The sequence below is a fragment of the Protopterus annectens genome, chromosome 6.part1 (assembly GCF_019279795.1).
Source record: "Protopterus annectens isolate FY-2018-M chromosome 6.part1, PAN1.0, whole genome shotgun sequence".
Lineage (NCBI taxonomy): Eukaryota > Metazoa > Chordata > Ceratodontiformes > Protopteridae > Protopterus > Protopterus annectens.
Window position 1 is genome coordinate 334,851,919 of NC_056738.1, and position 27,356 is coordinate 334,879,274.

At 40.9% G+C, this 27,356-nt stretch overlaps 1 protein-coding gene across 1 annotated transcript in view; it reads right to left on the bottom strand.

The window, feature by feature from the left end:
* TUT1 (terminal uridylyl transferase 1, U6 snRNA-specific) overlaps positions 1-27,356 on the bottom strand; it is a 411,795-nt gene that overhangs the window by 326,769 nt on the left and 57,670 nt on the right. Inside the window, exon 2 of the mRNA XM_044075371.1 lies at positions 26,781-26,971. Within this exon, the coding sequence (XP_043931306.1) occupies positions 26,781-26,971 (191 nt within the window). The remainder of the gene's footprint in view (positions 1-26,780; positions 26,972-27,356) is intronic.

Consider the following 27,356-nt stretch of genomic DNA (forward strand, 5'->3'; position numbering starts at 1 on the left):
CTCATAGGGAGGTATAGATAATTCCTGATCAGAAGAGGAATTGGAAGAAACAGAAACCTGATCTGAAGATTCATAATCAGTGTCTTGCCTAGGCCTCTTATCTGGCGGGGAGTGGGTACCCCCAATCAAGGTAATAAGGTCTGCAGCCATTTTGATCATCTGTTTTTTAGGCATAGAGGCCTGTGCACGTGGCTCATGCGTCGTTTTTTTAGTTTTAGAAGTAGCTTTTGTCTTTGGTTTTGCAGCTGTCGTCTGTTTGATATACAGATGTTGAGGCCTGAATACATCCTCAGAAGCCGGTGCCTGCTCAGCAGCACCGGACCCATCAGAGGGAGATACATCCGTGGGTCCAATACTTTGAGTATCTCGCGGCATGCCGAACTTCACATGGGTGTCGGTAGGGGCCTGCAACTCGAAAGTAGCGGGTATCAGGGGCTGCAAAAGCACCTCACTGAGTATCGGTAAAAAGGCGACTGGCTTAGGAGAAGCTTCGTCGTCTGTCTTTCTCAGTCCTTTTCTTTGCGTCTTTTTATGTACTCCGGTAGTCGGATTGCTATCTGATGACATTTCTGGGTAGTTAAATCTGTTTCCAAAATACTTTGAGGCAGAACTATACCGACGCTTAATAGTGAGTTGGTTAAATCTAGCACAAAACCGACAGCCAGGCACGTTGTGATCAAGGCCTAGGCAAGGAATACAGTATAAATGGAAATCCTTATGAGGCATTTGCTTCCCACAAATAATACAATTAACTTTTTTCTGACATCGGTATGGGTACTTAGCTTTAGTGAAGACTTCGGTTCTGAAACTCAAACTCGAGTATTTCAGTAGTCGGCTGATCAGCACTTGCAAAATGCTTCTGCTTCGGGCACCGTGCGGCAAAAAAGACTAAAGAAAATGGCGTCGGCTGCATGTTTTATACCCCTGATGACCTGATGTCATGGAAGAGGAGACAGCAACCGACGCAGGACCCAATACTTTGGAATTCAGGCCGACTGAGGGCAACCTGCCAGCAGATTACCCAAATTTAATGACTGCAACAGGGAAACAAAGCTGTTGATAGGGAAGCTCCATGAATCCCAACTGCCCCTGGATCAGAGTGAGGAGTCGGAGCAAAACTATCAAATGCTGAGGCCCCACGGAGAAGAGACAGCTCTGAAAACTTTGAAGCTGACATCAACCCCTTGGAACCAACATTGAAGCTATGGCTCCAAGAACCGTTCTGCTCCAAAACGGTTGTAGTTGGGCTAGTCAGGAAGACCGAAGTTGAGGTAACTGTACCTGTTGGCTCCAGGAAGGCTTGGGCCTGATAACTCTGAAACCGGGGGTTAGATTGGAGAAGGAGAAATGGGTGTAAAGCTCAGAATACTGCTTGCGGATCCAGGAGGGGATGGAGCAGGCAAGATCCCCAGATGGATTTGTGCCTTGATAAACTTGACCATCATGCTGTTAACCTTGGCTTCAGAAAGGCTGCAAGAAGACCTAACGGAAGAGGCAACAGAAGCAGGCCTGGAACCAGGCCTGGGCTGTTGCAGAACAGGAGACTTGGGTCACTTCTGTCATTGGCTCTGAACAGAAGCTTTGGTTCCGGTGCTGAGGGGAGGCCTGGATGATTACAGGAATCGAAGTGGTCCGCTCCGAAGGTCTAGGTGTCTTGGTAGGAGGTTCCCCCAAGTGGCAGGACCTACTGGGGGATCTCTTGGGAGCCTTATGTTTTCTGGCAGGGGTTTGAGCCCCTGAAGTGGATGGAGTAGCAGAAGAAGAGTTGGGTAGAAGGCCTTTTAAAATCAACTTATTACATCTGCCAATAAGTGCAAGTTGGTTGAACCCGACACAAACGGTACAAGATGAGTCGAGGTGGGCAGCACTGAGGCACACCATACACTCAGAGTGAGCATCACACAGTGGGATTTTGTGCCCACAAGTGACAAATTTCTTGAAACCCGTGGGTTTATGATACAACATAATTATGGACAACAAACCAGCCCACAGCACATACACACAGCAATCGGCAAAAAATATTAAACTACTAAATTGAAATATACAGAAAAATCTACAGGAATTTCTTTTAAATAGTACAGATAGAAAAATAGGAAGGGAAAGTCAAGAGGACGACTATACAAAAAAATTACCGGTTTTAGGAAAACAGGAGAGGCTAGCAGATAAGGATTACTATCAGCAAATACAAATAATGAAGAATATATGAAGAAAAAGTTCACTAAACTCACAGGAAAAAAACCCAAGTCTCTCAGAAGATGAGATACCCAATGCTAAGCAAAGCACAGCAAATGAGACCTGAGGGATTAGGGGGAGAGGAGCATTGTGGGTAGGGGAGGAGCTCAGATGTTGGAGCCTGGAGCTTTGGTATGCAGCCGAGTCGGATCTGACGCTCGGATCCAAGACCCACAGGTTGAAGAGCAAATGAAGGCAACAACATTACATCTGTAGATACACAGAATGAAACAGAGTACAGACAAGACATTTGTAATGGCCGTAAGTAAGGTAAATAAGCTAAGAACTGAGATAGAAGGGAAAATAATGAACAGGTTAAAAAGCATCAAGTATTTGGGAGGGGTGGTTGAGGAAAAGAGAAATCTAAATGAGGAGGTCAAAGCTAAAAATCAGAGGAGATGCAGCCAACTAGCACAAAGTGTCTGGGGTAGTGTATGACAGACGAATACCACATAAATCGAAAAGTAAGGTGTACAAAACAGTGGTGCAGCCAGTTCTACTGTATGGCACAGAAACCTCAGCGGTAAAGACAGAGCAGTTGAGGAAGCTATATGTGATGAGAAGAAGAATTGACACTGGTGGTAGGATGCACACTGTGGTGCAGACTATGAAATTGTGACATCTGAGCAGAAGTCAAAGGAGCAACAATTGCAGAGAAGGTCAAAGAGAACAGATTATGGTGGTTCTGGCACATGTGCAAAAAAGTAGAAGACTACCTGGTGAAGATGACTTGGGGCAGACAGGAAGAAGGAAAAGGAAACAAAGACATCCAGCAAAAAGATGGCTTAAGTGTGTGAGAAAAGACCTATAGTGGTCAGGCATGGCTGAAGAAGGTAGAAGAGAGTGGCACTAAATTGAGACTCGCTACAAGATTTTTGAAGACAGTCATGAAATTGATTTAGAAACTTATCAGACACTGACTATCAAAATAAAGGAAGGGGGAGTAGCTTGCTGTTAGGCGCTGATGAAAATGCCATTATTGTAACGGGTATCTGTCTCTAAACTGATTTTTGTATTTATTTTCTAAAGGAATATACTGCGGTTAGGAGAAAAGCTTAATACTAAAACATCCTTGGAAATGTAACAATGTGCTGAACACTGATTACCTTATAATGAAGCACAGCATCACCAATAACTGGTTTCAGGAAAAGAATGCAGCTCATTGCAGACAGTGCTCTCTTGAACACCATTCATGCTGAGAAAGGGTACATGTGCTGAATTCTGTCTATTAAGAGAAGCATGTAACAAAAGGATGCGAGAAGAGCTGATTCATGACACAAATATGGATTCCATCTGCTTAAGGTCAGAGAAAGCATAAGACAAACGCTCTAAACACTAATTTATAGAAAGGAATTTGTAGCACTTTGATTTTCAATAGGTGATTTGTCACTATTCATTACAGAGTTTTGGCCTCCTATAAAAGCTAGAATCAATAAAGTGTGCTTATATTACAGCATACAATGCTTTAGTTTCCCGTTTGCAGCTGACAGCATCTTTACATCCTACTTCCAGTAAGAGTTACTACTAAACGTTTGCAGATGTAACTTCCTTAGGAATAAATATTGGTCTCATTACAAGTATCAACAGGTAATCATTTTTGTTAACAACTGGGGCCTCATTTTGATGAAGTACAATGGGTAAGATGGCTGTGATGATGAAGATAAGAGAAAGTATGCAAGTCTGCACAACAGGAAGTGACAGGACGAAATCGAAAGAAATAATAAAAATCCATATGACAAACTCATAACCATTAATAAATTTGATGACTTAAAAGGAACCTCTGACAAGATGCACCAAGTGACATTTCTGGAAACAGAAAACTTGGTGCCACAGTCGAGAAAGTAAACTTATGAGAAAAATAAACTCTACAAGTCAACTCTGGAGAGAGTGGACTCAACATGAAACTATACTAGCTTTACATGAACTCTTCGATACAGGACAATATTCTTTTACTGAAATGAAAATATGCAATTACATGAAATACAATATGCCAGAAACATCAGAACTGATAGTTGAACTCTTTTGACCAACATACAACTGGTTCCATTTTGATATACTGAAAGTAAATGTGAAGTTATGGATATTATGCATGCTGTTGTAACTAGTTAACATGATTCTCCGTAGAAACAAGTTAAGTGAGGAATGCCATTAAATCTCACAGATGCAAGATTAATGTGCCAGCTAAATTAGAAAGCAATAAAAACTAAAAGACCCACAAAGACTTGGATGGCTAAAACCATAAAACTCAATTTAATAGCAGCTGTAGCAGAAATACTTGAAATAAAATAAAAGTGGAAGTGGATAAGCAATTTCAGATGTTTCCTTCTTCAGATCATCATTCATGAAGCCGAAAGTCCTAAAAGTAAATCAATGACCAATCAGATGATGACAATGGGTTACACCTACTACAATTTCAAATTCATTGGTCAGCAGATGACAATATATTCTATTTCAGCCAATAGTGGATCGATGTTGTGCCTTGCGATTCCCAAGTACAGGTTTCAATGGAAGAAAAGCATTACACACATACAAATGTTTCAAGCACGGGCATTAATGCCCTTCCAGCTTGCCAATATACCAAAACACTTGTTCCCATAATAAATGTCCAGGCTGTTCTTAAAAATATCTAAACTAGTACTTGCTTTAATGTAATTTGGTAGTCTGTTCCAAGCATCAGCTACTCTGTCCGAGAACCAATTAGTACACTTCTCATTCCTATAGAATATTCTACATAGGTTATCTAATGATTCTTTAGTACTTTTTGATAACCCCAAACATTCCCAGAGGTAGCTGTCACTAAATGCCCTCTATACCTGAATAAGATCTCCTCCTAAATATCTGTAAGAGACACTGTACAAGTTCAGATATTTTAGTCTTTCATAATAACTTAGATTTTCATATCCATGGATGCCCTTGGTAAGTTTCTGATGTACTCTTTCCAGTTTATTCATGCTTGTTTTTCTATAGGGTTTCTATATTGTTATTCCATATTCAAGTTTGGGTCTAATGTAACTAACAAACAATGACTTCATTATGTTGGATTTCCTAGACTTTATAAATCTTGTTTATACAATCTACAGTTCTATAACTATCATTAGCCAAATGGTTGATGTGATTAGAAAAAACTCACAGCAGAATCTACCTATATACCCAGGTCTATAAATGAGTCTACAGTTTTAATCACTGTGTGCTGTATTAAATATTCACCTTTCAGTTTATGTCTCCCAAATCTCATATGCTTAGTTTTTGATGTATTTGTCAACATATTATTCTCCTGTGCCCAAATGGCCAATTTAGTCAAATTATTTTGCAGACATGCCTCATCTGTAACACTTGTAATCAGTTTACCCAATTTCAGGTCATCAGCATATAGACTGTAGAACACCTCAGATGAAAAAGTAAGGTCTGAAAGATACAATATAAACAAGTAAGGGCCTAGGACAGAGCCCTGTGGGACAGCTTGACTGTAACCAAGGATTTCACCTGTCCAGTTGTGTGTGATACTTGCCATGTCCTATCTGCAAGCTATGCAGCTATCCAGCTTATCAACAGTACATCGATACATAGTTGTACTAATTTATTGATCAGTGTTTTGTGTATGACCCTGAAAAATGCTGAAGTTAAATCTATATAAATCACATCACAATTTTTCATTCATAGCTGTTATTCTATTGTTATAGAACATCATGTTACAGGTGGTAATAGATCTATTTTCAACATATGCATGCTGATATATGGTTTCAAGTTCCAGCCTATCCAATTCTGACAATAACTTATCCAGTATTACCTTCTCCATTATTTTTCCGCAACATGAAAGTAGACTTAAGGGTCTGTATGATTCTGGGTTTGTCCTACCCCCCCTTCCCTTAAAGACAGGTTTAGTAAGTGCATGTATTGAGACCTGGCAATCTGTCAGCCTGTAAATCTGCGATCCAATGAGCTTCAACAAGCTCAGTGTAATTACATAAATCACCACCTCTCTTACTCATTCTGCAGATCTGCAGCACTAAAAAAAAAAAAAAAAAAAAAGAAAACTCATGCCTCGGATATATGGTTATATGTTGGAATAAAGCACTGGTACTTTTCTTTAGTCTGACATCACTTAAATGTTGCAAAATGCAATCTTTCAGTCTTCGGTTTGTTTTAAACTCATGCAAGCATCGCACTTGGCAAGATATAGAACATTCTCCATGCAGCAATCAGCATACAGCTTCGGTTGATATTTTTGCCAGTGACAGGATGTAAAAAAAAAAAAACTGTTGTTTTTTGCAGTGTACTTGCATGCCTTACAATGCAGACAGTAGAAGGTTCCTACTCTTTCCGAGAAAGTGGTTTGGATGGTAGATGCTGAGAGGTTCTTAGATAATAGTCGATTAAGATTTAAACTGTTTTTATAAGAAAATCTTGGATAAGTACCCACAACTTGTTTGATGCAGTCATCGGTTGTCAGGATCTTCCAATTCTTATAGATTATATTACAAATACCAACAATATTGCTGCTGCATTTCAGAAAACTCTGTCACCTTTATCTGTTCGTTCAATTTTATTTTTGTTTTGGAGTACTTCCATTTGCCCTTTTCTATAGAACCAGGGTTTGCCCCTGGGTCTCCCTTAGCATTTTAACATTGTCCAGTATCATTGATCCAGGATTTATTATAGCCACATTGTTCAAAATTATCCACCGATGTATCCATCTCCACATCAAAGGCTTTATCATCTGTGCATAGCCTTGAAATCCTCACTGCTTGCCCCCTGACAATATGAGAGAAAACATGCCTAGGGTGCATACTGTCAAAACTTAACAATGTATTCTTCCAGCATTGTTTTCTACATAATGTAGTCTCCAACTGATTGGCTTCATTTATAAACATCTTGACATCCAAAAAATCAATTTGTCTAGGCAAATGATTAATTGTAAACCTCAAAAAAGAGGTTGTGCTTTCCAGATAAGTAAGGAAACTTCAATCAACTTCATCTCCCTTCCAAAGGAGGAAAACATCATCCAGAAATCTCTGATAAAACATAACGATATCAACACCTGGAGAAACAAAATTAAGAACCTACCACTCTTCCCAATAAGCTAGGACCAGGTTGGCATATGAATTAGCACAGGTGTTCCCATGGCCAATAATACTGGACCTGGAACATGAAAACATTCTTTTCAAGAACTAATTGGAACAAAAAACATATTTTAAAATTAGTGGCAGCATCAAAAACATCATGTCCATCAGGAAATCTTTAGCTGCCTCAGTACCACAGAAGTTAGGTACAACAGTGAATAAGCTGTTCACATCCATAGTCACAAAAAAAAAAAAAAAAAAAAAAATCACCCTCTATCAAGGTACTATTCACATATTTACTGAGAGAAATGAGAAAATGGGCTGCATCTCTGAGAACAGTGAATAAGCTGTTCACATCCATAGTCACAAAAAAAAAAAAAAAAAAAAAAAAAATTCACCCTCTATCAAGGTACTATTCACATATTTACTGAGAGAAATGAGAAAATGGGCTGCATCTCTGAGAACAGTGTGTGATTTAAGTAGAGCTAGTTTCAACTGTCTCTCTATCCATATAGTATGGGCTCCATGGACCAATCATTACCAGAGACAATAGGTTGTAGTGCTGGATTCTATCTATTCTTATGTATTTTGGGTGGGCCGTTTATGATTGGTACGACAGGGTGTTCAACTATAAAATATTGAAACATAAGGTAGGTACTAGGCTATCAGCCCAAGGGCCTAGGTAAGCCTAGCTAACAAGATTCCCTGGCTTACGCCACCCAAGAAAGTTATTTTCCTGTGCCCTTGTCGAGCACAGGGTTGATGCCTGGAATTTACAGAATTTATAGATTGTGCTAGCTCCTTTTCCCACAAACAAAAAAAAACATCCACAGCAGGATGCGACATAGGAATGAAAGCACTAGGGTTTCTTAATGCATGAGGAATATCACCATTATTATTGCCAAACATAGTCTTCAATAGAAAATTTCTAGCAAACATCTCAGTTGTTAATAATCATCTCATTTGTAGATCTTCCAAGTTGGTCTTTACCCTCATAATTATGTCCTTCACATCAGTCTCTTTAATGATCTTGTATGCTGAAGTAGTCAATAACATTTCCTTCATCTTGTAAATGTACCAATCATAATTCAGGACAATGACGGCACCCCCTTTTGTCCACTGGTCGCACTAGTATTTCCTTGCTGTTGATAAGCTTATTTAAAGCAAGCCTTTCATTAGTACTTAAATTATAAAAACTCTGTTGATGCCTGGAATTTACAGATTGTGCTAGCTTATTATTGCCAAACATAGTCTTCAATAGAACATTTCTAGCAAATGGCTTCAAATCTATAGTACATCATGTAATTTAGATGGTGCTGCAGGTATAAAAGTTAGACCTTTATTTAAAAGCTTAAATTGGTCATCAGTTAAAGTCAATTTCGAAAGATTGTAGACACTGATCATTTGATCTTATGTAGAGATCTTTCTCCACATCCGCACCCTGCTAACAGCGCTGTCTGCCGTTTCTCAACCTGGTTTTGATTGGAAGTGGCAGCACTGAAAAACCACACATATTTTGTATATCTTTAGGTTTAGCACCCTGTGCTTCATTATTCAGCTGCATGTACATCTGCTCATATAGTAATTGAATTCTTAGCACCTTGTACCTCAGCCGACAGTGCTGCAGCTTCAGTTGTACTACAGTCTTGCTTAGAAGGAATACCTTTAGCAAGTTCCTAAAAAAGAAAACTCATGCCTCAGATACATGGTTATATGTTGGAATAAAGCACTGGTACTTTTCTTTAGTCTGACATCACTTAAATGTTGCAAAATGCGATGATTCACTCTTCTGTTTGTTTTGCCTACATAAAAATTAAAGCAGGCATCGCACTTGGTTGATATTGAGTGAGTTGAATGAGTTGACATTTAAGTGAGTCAAAGTATTAAGTGAAATCTTGCTAAACTAAGAAGTAATGCAAATATATTTATGAAGAGAACAGTCAAAATTACTCTGTAACTGGCTTGACAGGAAACAGTCACATACAGTACTGGTTCAAACATTATTCCAAATAGCAAAAACAGACAAGATAATCTGGTAGACTTCATTAATAATCAGTTAAGACAAACTTGGGTGAAGATATTACTATTCAGTCCAGTACTACATTTTTCCTAGCTTACATGCTTGAGTTGAATGGGAAACAAGTCGACTTAAGACAAAAAGGCTGGAGAAAATAGTGGTGTATATAAATCAATGGCAAAATTGCAGGCAATGTCAGCCCTGACTGTTTCATAGAGCCATGAAGCCTCAACTACAACCCAGATTACCACAGTTCATGTAGCAGGCCGAGTAAACAGCTTGGTGAGGGAGGATGGGAGTAAGCAATCTACATCAACTCAGCTGTCCTGGGGAAGAAAGGAAGAGATGTTCTGGTCAGTCAACTGCAATCAAGTACGAGGAGGCTTGAAAGACAACAAAATGGCCAGGACATGGGAGAAAGAAGCTCGCATCTTAAAGTAAGATTGGCCATTTTTGTGTGTGGGTGATGATGCACACATGCAGTTGGAGGGTGTAGGAGGCACTACGATGATATGAGCGCTCATGTCAGCCACAAGGGGTAGAGGGTTAAGGCCCAACAAGAAATGCTCTCATTGCAGGAGGCCAGTGAGGGCAATAACTTCTTCCATAGTAGTCTAGATAATAATTTCTCTGGTCTGCTTTCTACCTCCGGCCAGGGACTTCCCAGCAGCAAAGGAACAAATGGGATCAAAACCCATACAGGAAGCTTGATGGTCAACAGGCATGGAAGCAAAAATAGTATCAAAAATAAGATTCCACTCAGTTGAAATCATCAGTTTTCAGAGTTACAGTTCAAAATTAATCACTTTAGTGTTTTTTCAGCTACATATTCACAGAGTGGAAATATTTTATATTTCTAGTACTAAAACCCTCAAGCAGAGCAACAAGTACTTTACCATAGCAAGAAATGGTTATGATAAAAAACAGAGATACTAAAAAGCAAATAAATCCTCCCCTTTGATCTCCTAGTCTATACCTCAGTACATGGGGTAAAAACACCAGCATGCTTTGTGACTACTATAACAGTTCCCCGATTTCATAAGTAAATAAGTTCTGAAAGGTAAATGTAAAAGAGGCTAAATGTTAGGATGGAAACCCCAAATTCCTGATGGTATGTACAGTACAGTATGTATGTTCGCTGAGGACGGGGTTTAATGGCTACAAACATTAGCACCCCTTTCCTAATGTAGTTCACTTAGTATGTACATTACCCAGTTTATCAGCAAAGTTTAGTTTGCTGTACGTGTGTGCATGACATATTACATTTTATATATATATATATATATATATATATATATATATATATATAGATATATATATAGATATATATATATATATATATATACACACGCATATATTCATTCACATATATACACATACATACACATAGATGTAACTTTCTACTAGATATAATTAAGAAGACTCTCTCCAAAATGTAAAAAGAGCATTAAAATAATGAACTCTGGACACACACAAACGTTACACTTGACCACTTTACACAATTTTCAGCTTTATGTACTGCCAACAAAAAGGGTGAAGTACTGCATTACAAGATTCAACAAAGCTGCTGTTCTTCTCTGACTTGGCAATAAAACTATCCATACTGAATTATAGCAGTACAATTAGTCAAATATCTAAAGGATTTTCACACCTCTTAATCATTACAGTGGGGTTATATTGTTGAAATTTGACGACTACAGTACCTAGAAAGTTACCAATGAATTAGTCAGTCAGCTGCTAATGAAGCTACAGCACAACAGCCATCAAAGCTGAGCCCTTAAAGATCATGTGCAAACTATCAAAATCAAACTAGCCTACCTTTTCACAAAATGTTTTTCCAGGTAGTTGCTTACCTTGGCCAGCTTTCCGTGATTTAAGTTTGCATTCTCACTTTACTTTTTAATGAAGATCTTTTCCAGAAAGTGCCCTCCATAGCCATAACATGCTCTGCCCTTATTAACTACTTTGAAAGACGTTCTGCTTCCTTGCTGACATTACGGCAGGGTCAGTAGAGTCCATTCCCTAGTCAGTGAGAGGGGAAAAGGTGTACAGAGACAGGACTTTCTGACTGGGGCAGTTTTACCTACACTGTATGTCTAATTTTAAATTCTAAGTTTAGGAAATGTTGTTAGCCAATTCTGTTTTCAAACCTCTATGTATTCTGCAGTCCTATAATGTGGAAACAATGTGAAGGCTGCTTCTGCCTCACTGTCACACAAGCGCACCACTTGCAACAAAAAGTCCAGAACTCAATCTCCACTGGTTTTGCCTAACGCCACTGAATCTTATATTTCATCCGTCCATGTTTTTTCATGAATACCCCTGATTTTGCCTCATATATTTACCCGGTCAATCCCTCATAAAAACTTTGAATTTTCTTGTAGATCACTGAGGATTACAGTCAGACACTAAAGCTAGATATTAGAGTTTTATAGTTCATTTTGTCTTGAAAATGTATGCCGATTCAAAACCTGTTTTCTTAACAAATGCAAATATGACATTCAACCCGTGTGCAGCATTAATGTAATATTTGTACATAAACAAAATAATGAGGAAAGGTGCAGGAAGTGTAGGAAAGATTCAACTTTGCATCATCACAGTGACAAGTGTGATGATGCAAAGACAGAAAATACTGCACTCAATAAGTCCATGGACAGCCAAAGTTTGTCAGCAGGAAATAACAGTAAAACGAAACAGAAAATCAATTAAATTGGATATGTAAACTGGGAAGCCATCTGGTCATCCCAGAAGAAAAAGACTGTAGGCAATTGCAAAAAAAGTTCAACATGAAATCTGGTAGTGGAACTGCTGAGTGTTGCTTTCATTAACACATTTATTAACTTCTTATATCATACGGAATGGCATAGATACACACACAATAATAGAAATCAAACAGCAAGAATGTTTTATTTTCATGCATTATATGTTTTCTTTTATCAAATTACATTTCACTCCATTACATAAATTGTTCAATTCCTGCCTTCCCTTAAACCTTACTCGTCTTCTTCCTGAACATTAGTCGTTCCCACAAATCCCATTTAGTTTTATGTAGCTTGCTCCTTTCCTTTTCTAAAGATTCCATCTCCAGTCTTTTTTCTATCCTTAACAATATTCATTACATCAATTACAGTTGTTTTACACTTGGATTATAATTTTCTAGCAATTGCCTTTATGGTATTACCATGTTTGGGCAATTCATATCCTATATCCCCAGCTCAACAGAATCATTACAACCATTCGCTCCCCCAACATTCCTCTCAAAATGCTCTCTAGGGAATTTTTAAAATCTGTCAACTCATTACATTCCCAAATAACATGTTCCCAATTACCCCTCTCTGTCACACCATAGATCATGCATTTGCTATCTATTTGGTCTGAAACAGCTATTGGATGTTTTCAAAGCTTTCAATTAAATGTCCATTTCTCTGAAATATAATCTCTATCCAGTTTAGCCCAGTTTTATATATTGGGGAATGATAGGAAAACTCTGTCTGGGTTCCTACTACTGAATTTACATCTTCCATAGCAAACACTCATATACATCTTAAGAAACGCATCCTTTTTTGCTGTATTTTCCCTTCTAAATCCCCCGATTCATTTTCACTGTTGCAAATCAAGTACCAGTCCCCATCTACAAATAATATTCTTTGCTGAAAACGTACTATGTCTTCCAAAATCCTCAAACTCCTTAGCAGCAGTTTTTGGTGGAATTTAAATGAATGCTAGTTTAATTCTCATCCCCTGCCGAATGCTACCTTCTGGACAAGAGTGCCACTTCGTGGCCAAATCAAAGTGTCTGCGCATATATATAAGACAACATAAAAATATGAAAGTTTGAGCAGAATGAACTGGATGCACTGAAAAGACACGAATTGCAAAAGCAACAATAAAAGCTCTCTTACAGCCTAGTCAAATTTCTGATTCAAAACTACCAGTTTTTCTGCAAATAAAATAAACTTCTTGAATTAAGGCTAAACTATTGTTCCCATACAACTTAATACGTTTTTGCAAATACAGATGAAGTTACTATAGGGCAAGTTTTTACCTTAACATATGATTCACTGCTCAAACTGAAGCACTGCTACATGCAAACACATGCTGCATGTACAGCATAAGCAATGGCAGTGGACTTTCACATTCATTCATCAGTTCTCATCATGTGGCATCAAATAACTGCAACCAGAGAAGTCAAGACAAGTACAGAGGTTGCAGGCAAATGTGTCAAACACAGTTCGTGTATAGATAACTATGGCATAATTTCACTAAACAACGAAGAACTGTAAAAGCATATTGCACTTTTATATAAAATTTTAATGCGCAAAACATGATATTCTGTTTATGTTGTAAATTAAAATTTGAAATGTACTTTAAATTGGAACCTGTGTTCTGAGAGACAGCCTTACAAGACTATCTGCAAATATACAGAGCGGAGTATATTTTTCTTTATTACAGAGTTTAATTGTTGCTTAGATATCTGTTGTCTCACTGTTCTGAGAGACTGATCTGCAAATATACAAAGCTGAGTATATTTTTTTGGCTTAATAGTTGTACTATATTAGTGGTTGCTCAGATCTCTGCTGAAACTGTCTTCCCTACCCCCCCACCCCCATTTTCTGCCTTGTCTTCAGCTGATATAACTGGTTTTTATAGCTTGTGTGTTACCCACCTCAAGGTCCCCTTAATTTGACCTGTTAATAACAGCCTGCATTTAAATTGGAACCTGTGTTCTGAGAGACAGCCTTACAAGACTATCTGCAAATATACAGAGCTGAGTATATTTTTCTTTATTATAGAGTTTAATTGTTAGCGGTGGTGGTACTGCGGTAGCGTTGTCTCCTCACAGCAAGACGTCGTCCTGCTAGATTCTCAGCTAGAGCGTCTACTGTAGAGACATGCGTGAATGGGCGTACCTTCGTTGAAGGTTGTGCATTAGGGCCGGCAACTCAGCATGTAAAAATCAACTGCCAATCATTAGCGGATCGGAGTTCCGCTGTGGCGACCCCTAACCGGGAAAAGCCGAAGGACACAACATAGAGTTTAATTGTTGCTTAGATATCTGTTGTCTCACTGTTCTGAAAGACTGATCTGCAAATATACAGAGTTGAGTATATTTTTTGGCTTAATAGTTGTACTACATTAGTGGTTGCTCAGATCTCTGCTGAAACTGTCTTCCCCACCCCCCACCCCTCTGTTTTTGGTTTGTAGTTTAAATTTGGTGGCTTTTGCAGTGCCCGCCCCACTGTAGATTTGATCTAGGACACTCCCCCAGTCCCATCTCTTTAACACATTCTACCTAATAAACCCTTTTTGCACTTGCTTTTAGCCCTTTTTAATTTAATTGCATTTTTCAAACTTTGTGTGTGGTCTAATATTGCTACATACTCAAGCACGCTAGCTTGCACTGCATGTGAATTGTTTTACTACTGTTTTTGCTACTTTTCTGTAAAAAAAAAAAAAAAAAAAAAAAAAACTGTAAGCCTATTTCCTACCTTTCCTGTAACTAGTGTTCCAGATACAGATTTGCTGTATCCAGGACTGTTTGTAAACTTCTGAGCCCCCCAAGCCTTTCTGTGTTGGAGGGAAGCCTTCTAGCTTATCAGTGGAAGTGGTAAGCATTAGGTAACCTGTCTACCACATAAGGAGTGGTTCTGGCCCAGAATTTGTAGTTATTGGCCGTTTGGGCAATCTTCCATCTCTCTCAACTTTCTGATTTGAAAGCCTGCATTTGCACTTGTTTATGTCCTGTAACTCGTCTACTGCAGATACAGATTCTTGGTTTTAGCACTTAAATTTGCTTTTTCATGCTCAGAACTTGTTCAGAACTTGTAAGCACTAAATAAGCTACTAATTACCATAGCACTCAATCTTCCTCATTATCTAGAGGAAAACAGTTTTTGTACTTACTTACTTTTCTCACTGGCGTTGAGAAAAACAGATCTTGTACTCACTTTCCTCACTTATCTAGAGGAAAATAGTTTTTTTATTCAGGCATGTCCAAGGGTCAGCTCCCAGTGTTCTCCCCTGTCTATCTGATGAATCTGGGCATCTTGAGGCAATGTAGAAATTGCCTCATGTACACAGACAACCCTCTCCTCCTACCACCCAACACTACAACCTGTGAGAGATGCACTTATCTAGCCAAACTGGAGGTAAAGCTCTCTCCAACCAAGACTGAACCTGACAGTCATAGGAGATGGTAAACATTTGCACCACACCACACTCATTACATAGTCTCACTACGTCTACAATACCAAAATCCACACATAGAAACTCAAAACCATCTGCGGAGGCTCTCAATAATAATCTGCCTAAGCAACAGAGACCTCCAAAGCAAAAATACAAGCAACCTCCATCCCCCAACACAACCCAAATGACACATAGCCCACAGACTCAGTGTGCCACTCAAACACAGCCAATAAGGCAAAATAACATACCCAACACGCTAGTCATAGGTGACTCTATAGTCGGGCACACTGATGTCCTACTCACCAGGCTAAAACAAGAAGGTTACTGTCAGCTGCCTGTCGGGTGCCAGGATCCGCCACATAACCCACGCACTCAGGTCACTCCACAACAAGTACAAATAGGACTCTGTCATTGTCCATGTTGGTGTGAATGACCTGAGACGTACCTCCCTGGACTACATGAAAAGAGACATGGAAGAGCTCTCCGCTCTTGTAGCCCAGGCAGGTATGCGTATGACCCTAGCCCCGAGTAGCATTCTGCCATCGCCCAGAATGATACCGTAGTACAAGGACAAAATGATTGACTTCAACAATTGGCTAAGCTTCTGGTGTCATTGTAAGGGGATCCAGTATTTGTCTGCTTGGGATGATATGGTCAACAGACCACGATGCTTTGCCACAGATGGCCTGCACCTGTCACCCCTGGGATTCCGGATACTGGCTAAGGCTCTTGCTACCCCTATAGTGCCTTTTTCAGGCAGGGTTCAAGTAACAAATTCACCACCATAACAGGAACAAGCAAGCAAAAACTGAGGGTAATGCTACTCAATGCTAAAAGTCAAAATTTCAAAATGCACTCACTCAAGGCGCTCCTTAAAATGGAGAACATAGATATCTGTGCAGTGACTGAGACCTGGTTCAAGGCTCCGGAGAGCGCCCCTGCACTACCAGGCTATAACTCATACCACACGTTTCGGCCATGTAACCTGGACCGAAACACCAAAGGTGGGGGTGTGTCCATATTCATTAAGGATATCCACACCTTCAGGCTAGTTGCTTAGCATAATGCATCCGAGGTTATCCAAGTGCAACTAACTCTTGGCAAAACTGTAATCCAAATTGTAGCTTGCTACAGATCCCCCCACCATGCCCCAGGATTCCCACTCCTCTTTTCTTGATGGACTGGAAAATATTAGGGTTCAACCAAACACTAATAATGGGCTACTTCAACTACCCCACCATTAACTGGGAAAACTACTCATGTACCAACTCCTTAGCGCAACGCTTTCTGGAATTCATAAACTCCAATGCCCTAGATCAACTTAGCCACACCCCCACCAGGGGCAACAATATCCTAGACCTAGTCATTACCAACATGAGTGACCGGTGTTCCACACCTGAAGTCAACTCCTCATTGGTCCGATCCGACCATAAGCTAATCACCCTTGCTACCACATCCCACCCCCCACCCCCCATTAAGGAAACCACAGTAAAAAATCTCTCCAAAGCCAACTTCATGCTTATTAAGACAGAAGTAGTGAACTTCATGACACCCATGCAGATGGACAATACAGTTACAACTGCTGAATCCTACACAAATGCACTCTATAAGCACTTACATGAGTACATGGATCGTGCTATCACAAATAGAACCAAGACTCTATCCTCCAAAAAAGGAAGCCAATCTGGTGGTCCCCTGCCATAAACAAACTGTACAACAGAAGGAAGAAACTGTTGCAAAAGAGAGCAAAATCCCATGAGTGGAGGAGCTCCCTGGTCAGTCTCAGTAAAAAGCTGAGATCCCTAATAAGATCCTCCAACGCTAGCTATGAAAATAAAATCGCCACTAATTCCAAGGACAGCCACAAAGCATTCTATAGCTATGTCAAGAATCTCAATGGCAACACCCAGATCTGCTCTGAGTTACAGCACAAAGGCACGAAAATTACAGAACCAACTGATATTGCCAACATCCTGGCAGATAGGTTCAGTGCTAACGTTACCTCCCCCTCACCCCCTAAAGGGCCCATATCTATACAGGAAGAATGCAGAGTCCCTGTAATCAAAACTACGTAGGTGAAAGCTGCACCGTGGTATAGCCAAAAACACAGCATCCATGGGACCGGACAACATCCCAGGCTGCATTTTACATAAACTTCAGAATGAACTGGCTCCCCACTTAAGCACCATGTTCAATAATAGCCTCGCATCAGGCTTTGTGCCCACTGAATGGCGCACAGCAACAGTTATCCCATTCCACAAAGGGGGAGCCACCACTGATCCTGGGAACTATAGACCTATTAGTCTGACGAGCCTGGTCTGCAAGGCCATGGAACGTATCATCATGGAACTCATAAACAAAGACATTGGTAACCTCCAAACTCTGGATCCCACCCAGTTCGGGTTTGTGAAAGGCAGATCATGCCTCCTGAACCTGATTGACTTCTTTGAGGCAGTCACCAAAGCCGTAGATGAGGGTAAGGTGGTTCACACAGCCTATCTTGACCTCGCCAAGGCTTGACACCATCCCCCATTCTGGAATTATAGCTAAACTCAAACTAGGCATAAATCCCTACGTCACAAGATGGGTTGCCAACTGGCTCACTGACAGAACCCACACTGTAAAAGTTGCAGACTCCAAATCTGACCTCAAACCAGTGACAAGTGGAGTACCACAGGGTTCCGTTCTGGGACCGCTCCTGTTTGGTATCTACTTCTCTGAAGTACAGGCTAACATAGAAGGCCTCTGGCTAATGAAGTTCGCAGATGAATGCAAACTAGGAGCCATAGTCAAGTCCCCAAATGATGTGAACATCCTACAAAAAGGCCTCTCGGAGACAGATGCCTGGTGTCAGAGCCATGGCCTCAAGCTCAATGCCAAAAAGTGCAGTATCATCCCCTTTGGTAAAAACTCTGTACCCATGAGCTACCACAAAGGCAGCAATCTACTTAACACTGAATGCATGATAAGAGACCTTGGGACCCAGGTGGACAGTAGTCTCTCCTTTGATAGTCACATCGCCACAGTAGTCAGGCAGTCCTTCCATGTGGCACACATCATAAAAGGGTTCTCATCCAGGAAAAAAAGAGGTAATTGTTCCCCTCTACTCGGCACTCATTAGACCCATTATAGAGTACAACGCCCCTTGTGGAATGTACCTCACAAGACATCTGTAGCAGCTGGAAAGGCCACAGAAGTACCTCACCAAGAGGATTACTGGACTCAAACAAATGCCCTACACTGACCACCTAAAAAAACTCCAGCTTTATTCCGTAGCATATCGCCAACTCAGAGGTGATCTCTGCCTAACATATAAAGCTGTGTCAAACCCAGAGCTGTTGGACATGCTACACCTAAAGAAATCCCAATCCCTCCGAGCTACACGCTCTAGGGACCTAAACTTTGTCACCACAATAAACAGGACATGCTGGAGGGATAGATTCCTATCCCAGAGACTTCCCATACTCTGGAACAGGCTACCCATCTATGTCAAGCAAAGTTCTTCATTAGCACTCTTCAAGAAAAATCTTGATGAGTGGATGGGAAATAGGAAATGCACCTCGGGGATCACTTCTGTGTCTCTGCTCGACAGTGGCACAGGAAAATAACTTTCTTGGGTGGCGTAAGCCAGGGAACCTTTTTGGCTAGGCTTACGTAGGCCCTTGGGCCGATAGCCTAGTACCTATCTATGAACCTATGAAAACACCCTTGTGTTTAAAAAAAATTACAGTATGTTATCTACTTTTGTATTTAAAGTCAGCAACATCTGCAGATTTAAAACGGGGAAAAATGTCTGTCTTTATCCTTCATTCGCTAGACATTCCTGTACAATGCAATTTTCATGCTTGAAATTCTAAGCTATTTTAACTTATAAACACTACTAAAATGGAGAGTTTCCCTGACTGTTAAAAAGTTTAGGTTGTATACATCAAACACACTTCAATTTCAATACATTTTACACAGAACTAGTACTACACTAGCAGACATTGCTGCAATTTTTAAAAGTAATCACATGCATGTGTGCCGCCCGTGCCCTGGCCCAGCAATCAAGGAGCCTCAATCCTCACCACTGACACCAAAGAGGGCGACTCCTAGAAGAGGAAAGGATAACTAATACACAGTAAAGTACAATTTCCCTTAAGTGCACACAGAGATCACAGTCAGTCTGGAGGAGCTGGTTGTTCCCTTGCTCACCGGGTCCCCAATAAGACTCCCCAATGGCATACCTATAGGGTCCAGATCTCAGCCTAGCTGACAAGCTAACCTCCAATACCCTCTCTGTCCAACCAGTGCTTCGTGTTCCTGCCCAGGTAGCTGACACACACCCACACTTTGAGATAAGTATTTATACAACTTCACAGACACTCCTGGGAAAGGCTGACACAGATTCTCTAGCTGTGCCCCTTTACCCAGACTATACGGTAGCAAGTTCTGCCACCACCAGATAATATTTTCAGCTACTAACAGGCACTTAAAAGGGTGGCCAATTACTACTGTGCAATATTATAATCCAATGGTAGTATGACTAACAGTCAAGGCTTAATTTGGAATGACTTGGACAGTAAAAGCTGTAAATATGTAATGTACTTTAGAGATTAAATTATCTCTACATAAACCAGCCACAGGTAAAGGTTTTAAAATATTTAATAATAAAGAATTAAAATACAAGACAATACTACTACACCACATAGATATCTAAGAGTTCAGAGATCACACAGAAACTTAAAATATTACAGTAGGACTGGTCTGATGTCAAAGAAAAACACAATCTAACTTTCTAATCTTTAGCTAATCTTAAGAGAAAATACAGTGCTATAATCCTGCTTACATACATAAAGCATAAGCAGTGCTGGGTTAGATGTCCAAGATCAAAATGCTTCCCAGTCTCTCACTCAACAATAGTTTTTAAAAACTACCCAACAGCTCCCTAAGTCCCCCCCAAACTACATCATGGTGGCACTTGGTCTGGAGTTCCCAGGAAAACAAAAGTACAGTTTTGTACCTACCATAAATGTAGATGTTCGAGGATCCACATTGCTGCAGTCCTAACCATTGGGGGTAGTCCGCTGTCCAGTCGGCCCGAATACCAAAGTATATGGCTGACGTCGGTCAAGGCGCATTAGACTGATGTCAGGACGTCAGGGTACTAATGCGCATGACCGACGTCATATCCTCAGTCTTTTCTTGCCCCAGATGTCAGAAGATCCTAAAAAGACAAGGCCCACACCAAAAACACCAAAAGCCCTGCACCAAACATATGTACAATATATACAAGATTACAAGAATATAGCCTAACCCACACCACCACCCCTAAACACAGAGGGGAAGGAGGGAGGGTAAATTGGACTGCAGCAATGTGGATCCTCGAACATCTACATTTATGGTAGGTACAAAACTGTACTATGTTCTTCATTCCACATTGCTGCAGTCCTAACCATTGGGTAGAATCCCAAAGCAGAGGTAAGGGAGGCTGGCAAATCATAAGGAAGCAGGAGCTGTCAACATGCCTTGCAAAATAGCTGTGGCAAAACCAGCCCTAGATTTAGAGTAGAGAGGAAGGTGGTAATGCTTAGAGAAAGTATGCACTGAACTCCAAGTAGCTGCCTCCAAAATATCCTTAGTTGCCACCCCCTTAGAAATGCTGTTGAAGTGGCAGTAGCCCTAGTGGAATGAGGCCTAATCCCAGCTGGAATCTCCTTGCCATGATGGGAATAACAAAATGAAATGCAAAACCCAATCCACTTAGAAATAGTTTGCTTAGACACAGGCTTACCCTGAGAACTCAAAGCAAAAGAAACAAACAACTGCTGAGACTGCCTGAAATCCTTAGTCCTGCTTAAATAATAACGCAACTGCCTATGTACATCTAAAGTGTGCAAAATCTTTTCCCCTTATTTTGGGGATCTGCATAGAAAGTAGGCAAATGAATAGTTTGGTTTAAAGCCACACTAGAAACCACCTTAGGCATAAAGGAGGGATTAGTACGTAATGATACCCTATCCTTATGGAAAATCAAAAAGGGCTCTACTGCCATAAGGGCCTGCAATTCAGAAACCCTTCTTGCAGAAGTAATAGCCAACAAAAAAGCAGTCTTCCATGACAAGTATTTCAATTCAGCAGTAGCATGAGGCTCAAAAGGTTGTAGAGTAAGTTTCTCCAACACAAAATTGAGATCCCAAGCAGGAGTAGGAGCTCTACGTGGGGATCTTATATTCTTTGCCCCACTAAGAAACTGCTTGAACAAAGGATGCGAAAACAATGGTGGGTCACAATCATAGTGAGCTGAAATTGCTGCAGCATGAATTTTAATGGAAGAGAAAGACAAACCTTTGTCCAGTAACTCAGTAAGATATTGAAGAGCCACACTCAAATTAGGCTCAGAAATCTCCAAATTCTTTGCTGCACTCCAAAATAAAAATCTCTTCCATTTGTCTGCGTACACTTTCCTTGTACTAGGTCTTCTGGCTTCCATAATCACATTTAAAACTTGTTGAGGAAGTTGAGACCTGCTGTGTTTCAAAACAGAATATGCCAGGCTGTTAGATGAAGAGAGTGAAGCTTGACATTGAGCAGGCGACCGTCCTTCTGAGATAACAGGTGTGGAATCAAAGGTAAAGGCCATGGAGGCTTCCTTACCAGACTCCTTAGTAGTGGGTACCAGTGTTGCCGAGGCCAATCTGGAGCTATTAAAATCATCCTTGGCTTGTCTTGTCTGACCTTTAGGAGCACCTTTGGGAGAAGAGGCAGAGGTGGAAAGGCATACACATGAAGATTTTTCCAACTGAAAGAAAGAGCATCCACTTTCCAAGCTGTGTGATGAAACCCTTTGTGCAAAACTTTGGCAGCTGGTGGTTTAGTGGAGAAGCGAACAGATCTATGTCTGGAGTTCCCCATGACACTGTCAATTTCTGAAATACATGAAGATCCAGTTTCCACTCGTGGGGATCCATGATTTGTCTGCTTAACACATCTGCTAAGGAGTTCTGTGCTCCGGCAGAAACCTTGCCTGAAGAGTTAGTTGCAAGCTGAGCGCAGTCTCCCATAAAATCATTGCTTGCCTGCATAGGGGATAAGAATGTGTTCCCCCTTGTTTGTTGATGTACCACATGACAGTTGTGTTGTCTGTTAGAATCAACACCTGCCCTGGAAGAAGTAACTCCTTGAAAGGCATTAATGCAAACTGGACTGCTAACATCTCCTTCATGTTGATATGTAGATGCTGTAGTCTGGCAGGCCACTTGTCTTGTATCCACTTTCCATTTAGATGAGCTCCCCAAGCAATGTCCGAGGCATCTGTCGTTAAAATCTGACTCTCCTCTGGCCGGGTCACAGAGAGTCCCTTGTTTAGGTGACATTCCTGAGCCCACCACAAAAATTCTTTTTGAATGCAAGGTATTATTTGAATGACAGTGTCCAAATCCTGGCAGTGCTGTGTCCATACATTTTGAGATACCATTGCAGCTTCCTCATATGCAGTTTGGCATTGGGAAGCACCAGAATACAAGATGCCATGAACCCTAAGGCTTGAAGGACTGTCCTTGCAGTCAGCCCGGACTGAAGAGATAGTTGATGGAAGTAACTGGAAAGATTCTTTTGTTTGTCCGGGGTTAAAAGGCCATCTGGGCTGCTGTATTCAGTCTCACACCCAGAAAGCACATGTCTTGAGAGGGTACTAGACTGGACTTTATTTCGTTCACAGAATACCCTAGGCATCTTAGCACTGCTATGACATATTCCAAATGCTGTAGAAGGTCTTCCTTTTCTTGAGCCGGAATCAGGCAGTCGTCCAAGTAAGGATAGATTTGAATTCCTTTTAGCCTGAAGTAAGCTATCACTGGAGCCAGAACCTTTGTGAATACTCTGGGCGCAGTAGATAAGCCAAAGGGCAATGCAGAAAACTGATAATGAGAATTTCCAGCTCGAAAACGCAGATACTTTCTGCAACTTAGTCTTATAGGCACATGAAGGTAAGCTTCCTTGAGATCTAAAGTTACCATCCAGTGATCTTTGCCCAGCAGAGGTAAAAGTTGTTGTAACGTCAACATTTTGAACTTGGGAATGTCCAGATAAGTGTTGAGGATAGATAAATCCAAAATTGGTCTCCACGTGTTCCCCTTCTTTGGTACTAGGAACAGGCGAGAATAAAATCCTAGGCCCCTTTCTGGTACAGGGACTGGCTGAATGGCCCCTATTTGGAGTAACAGAGAAATTTGCTTGTGAGCCTCTTTCCTTTGTGGAGGAGGAACGTCTGGCATGCCTTTGAAAGGGGCAAGGTATGGAAATAAAACCTGTAACCGTGGTGAATGATATCCAAAACCCATCTGTCTTGAGTAATTAAATCCCAATTTTCTTTGAAAAGAGACAGTCTTCCTCCCAAAGGAGCTGCCAGACGAGAATGTACTGGCAGCTGAAAAGGCAGGTCATTGGGTCTGTTTACGAAAGGACTGACCCCTGCCCTCACCAGAAATCTGAGCAGGAGAACTCCCTGTTCTAGACCTAAAAGAACCTTGAGCTCTGCCCCTACCACGTCTAGACCTACCCCTAGACTGGGAATCATAAGCAGGATATGTCCATCCCTTAGTAGGCCAATTTCTGCTAAACTTGAGGTTGCACCTGCAAAAAATCTTTAACAGTCTGCATAGACTTAGCCTTGTCCTCCATTTTCTTTAAAACTGCTTCCACAGGCGAACCAAACAACACATCAGACTGTAAAGGAGCATCCAAAATCCTTGTCTTAACATGCTCAGCTAAATTCTGATCCCTCAACCAGGCGTGCCTGCGAAGAACAGAACCAGTGGCAGCCACCCTCGAGGAGGCCTGCACAGCATCAAAACCACATTGCAAGGAATGCTTACCCACTTGTTCAGACACATGAACTAAATCCTGCAACTCTTTACACTCAATACCTTCCGCCAGAGCATCCACCTTAGATTTCAATAGTGAAAGGAGATAATTCTGATATTTTAGCATGTGAAACTGACAATTCAACGCCCTCATGGCTAAAGTGGAAGAAGTATACACTTTCTTTCCCCATCTATCCAAAGCCCTTGCCTCTTTATCAGGAGGAACAGGATTTTTAACAACAGAGGCCTTAACACCTTTAGGCCCCTGAGAAACAGTTTCCGGGTCTGCCCTAGGACTCTTAAAAAGATACGTATGAGCTTCAGGCACCCTATAGTACCTATCAGGTTTAACAGGGGCAGGAGGCAAAGAATCAGGGTTCAGGGAAGCCTCTGCAAAAACATCTTCCACCACATTCAAAACAGGAGGTATAGCTAAGGGCCTATGCTGGGGTAAAACAAGAATTCCCTAAGCCTCTTCCTGGAATCAGAGAAATCTTGGCCTTCCCATTTAAAATGCTCCCTCATGGAATGCAGAGTCTCTGAAAATGAAAAATCCTCAGGAGGAGAAGCTGAAGGAGTGGAATCATCCACATCAGAATCAGAATAAGGAGGATACTCCTGCAAGTCTTCAGTCAAGACTCAGAAGCCTCTGAACACTGCTCAAAACTCTCAAACTCAGGCTCCACCCTAGGCCTCTTATCAGGAGGGGGCATAGAACCCCTAATCATAGTAATCAAATCCTCTGCCATTTTAAGCATATGTTTCTTAGGCACAGAACCTGAAGTGCTAGGAGAAGCCCCCACTGAAGCTAAACCTGGCCTACCTCTCAAAGAAGTCTTGGAAACAGAAGGAGAGGCTCAAACCACCTTAGGAAGAGAGGGAAGTACAGCTACCTGAGAAGCCCTCTCAGCCTGGCCTACCTCCTGAGAGGGCACATCCTGTAACAGTAAAGTCTCTGCCTGAGACTCCAAAGAAACTCCTGGCAAAACCTCCGGCTCCACTGAGCCTTCTAAAGAACCGACGTCCGGGACTGCCGGTTCTTCAACTCTAGGCTTTGCTGCTTTGTCCTTGCGCTTTCTGGACGAAGCGGGCGTCGGAGCATCCGACGGCATTTTATAATTACAACGCTTCCCAAACACTAACCTGGCACAGTCTAACCTTCTCTTAATAGTGCGTTTGTTAAATCTAGCACAAGAGCGGCATCCAACAACGTCGTGCTCAGGCCCTAAACAAGGTATACACAAAGTATGGTAATCCCTATGAGGTATCTGTTTCCCACAAGAAATACAGTTATTCACTTTTTCTGACATCCGGTTAAATACTGAGGCAAGAAAAACAAAATGTTCTAACGGGTACTTAGCCAACTTTGATTCGGTCTGAAACTCCGACTTCAGAAAATTTCAGAACGCCAACCTGCACTCGCAAAACTGCTTCTGCATCGGACCATGCGGCAAAAAAGACTGAGGATATGACGTCGGTCATGCGCATTAGTACCCTGACGTCCTGACATCAGTCTAATGCGCCTTGACCGACGTCAGCCATATACTTTGGTATTCGGGCCGACTGGACAGCGGACTACCCCCAATGGTTAGGACTGCAGCAATGTGGAATGAAGAACATCTGCATTATTTAGCAAGCTAACACCTGCTCAGGAGACTACAACAATAAAAGGCATTTCACATATACACTCTAGCAGAAACCAAAGCAATAAAGCACCTTCCACATGTAAATTCTGGCCCTTAACTTTAACCTTAAAACAAAAGGCCTGAAACCTTCATCCAGACTCACTGGAGCCAACTTGTAAACAAAGAGATTCATAAGATCTTTTCAGCTTCAAAAGACACATTTGAAATGCTTGGCTTGGGTTTACCTTACAGCAGATGGCAATGTGGCAACAATCTTGAAGTTCACATTTTACAGTGTTTTCTTTCAATTAAAAACACAAGCCTGTATTTTACATTTATTTATACAACTGATAGAATTATGTATCAAATTCTATTTGACTAGGCTGGCAGCCTTCGCCCATCTTCCTCCAATCTTCACAGCACATATGAATTGCTGTATTAAGATTTTTTTCTTTTATCCCCAAATGGGACCTACCAAAAAGAATAAATCTAAAACAACCACTAACATATGGATGCACTTCCATCTTCATGAATTAGACCTGTAAAATTTGACAGTCATCAATTAGTATCTTGTGACCCATATACTGTTCATATCACTCCTTTCACACGATCTTTTAAAGTACAGATCTATTACATAAGGGGCTCATTCCAATTTGCAGTTGAAAAGACAGTGGTGGCCATTATGCCTGTACTGATGTTCAAAATCAAGGACACAAAATATTAAATACCAGATTCAACAGTAATTTGTACAACTGAGTCTTTCAAAAAATAAGAGAAACAACATTTTGTGCAGTTCTAAATACTTTTCAGAATTTACCTTGTCTTTGTCCATGATAACATTGGCCACTTGGCCAAAGCTCTGGAAATGCTCAGTAATTTCTTGTTCCGAAGTTCCTTTCTTAAAGCCAACAACAAACACACTCTTTTCCTCTTGAGCCTTCCGTTCTGCTCGGACACTTTTCAGTTTTTGGTGTTTCTTTCCCTTTATGTGATACTCCAAGCTGGGTTCTACAATAATTAATAGTTCACAAATTGTCCAAAGGTTATAAACACCTTAAAGAAAACGCTATCAGCAAGTTAAAAAAAAAATACACACATACATGCATATGTACATGTATACACACCAACCATGCATGTGTGTGTGTATAAAGCCGATAATGCAGACTGAGGGGAAAAAGTGATGGCTTTCACAAATCATAAGCACTTAAAACCCTGTAATTTTCATTAAAGGCCCAAGGCTGCTCTAGAAGCATACACTAAAGACAAAGTTAAAATAATTCCAATTTCACACCCACTACAAAGCATCTGTTATTTCTAAATACAAAACTAAAGATTTTCTTACACACACACACACACACACACACACACACACACACACACACACACACACACA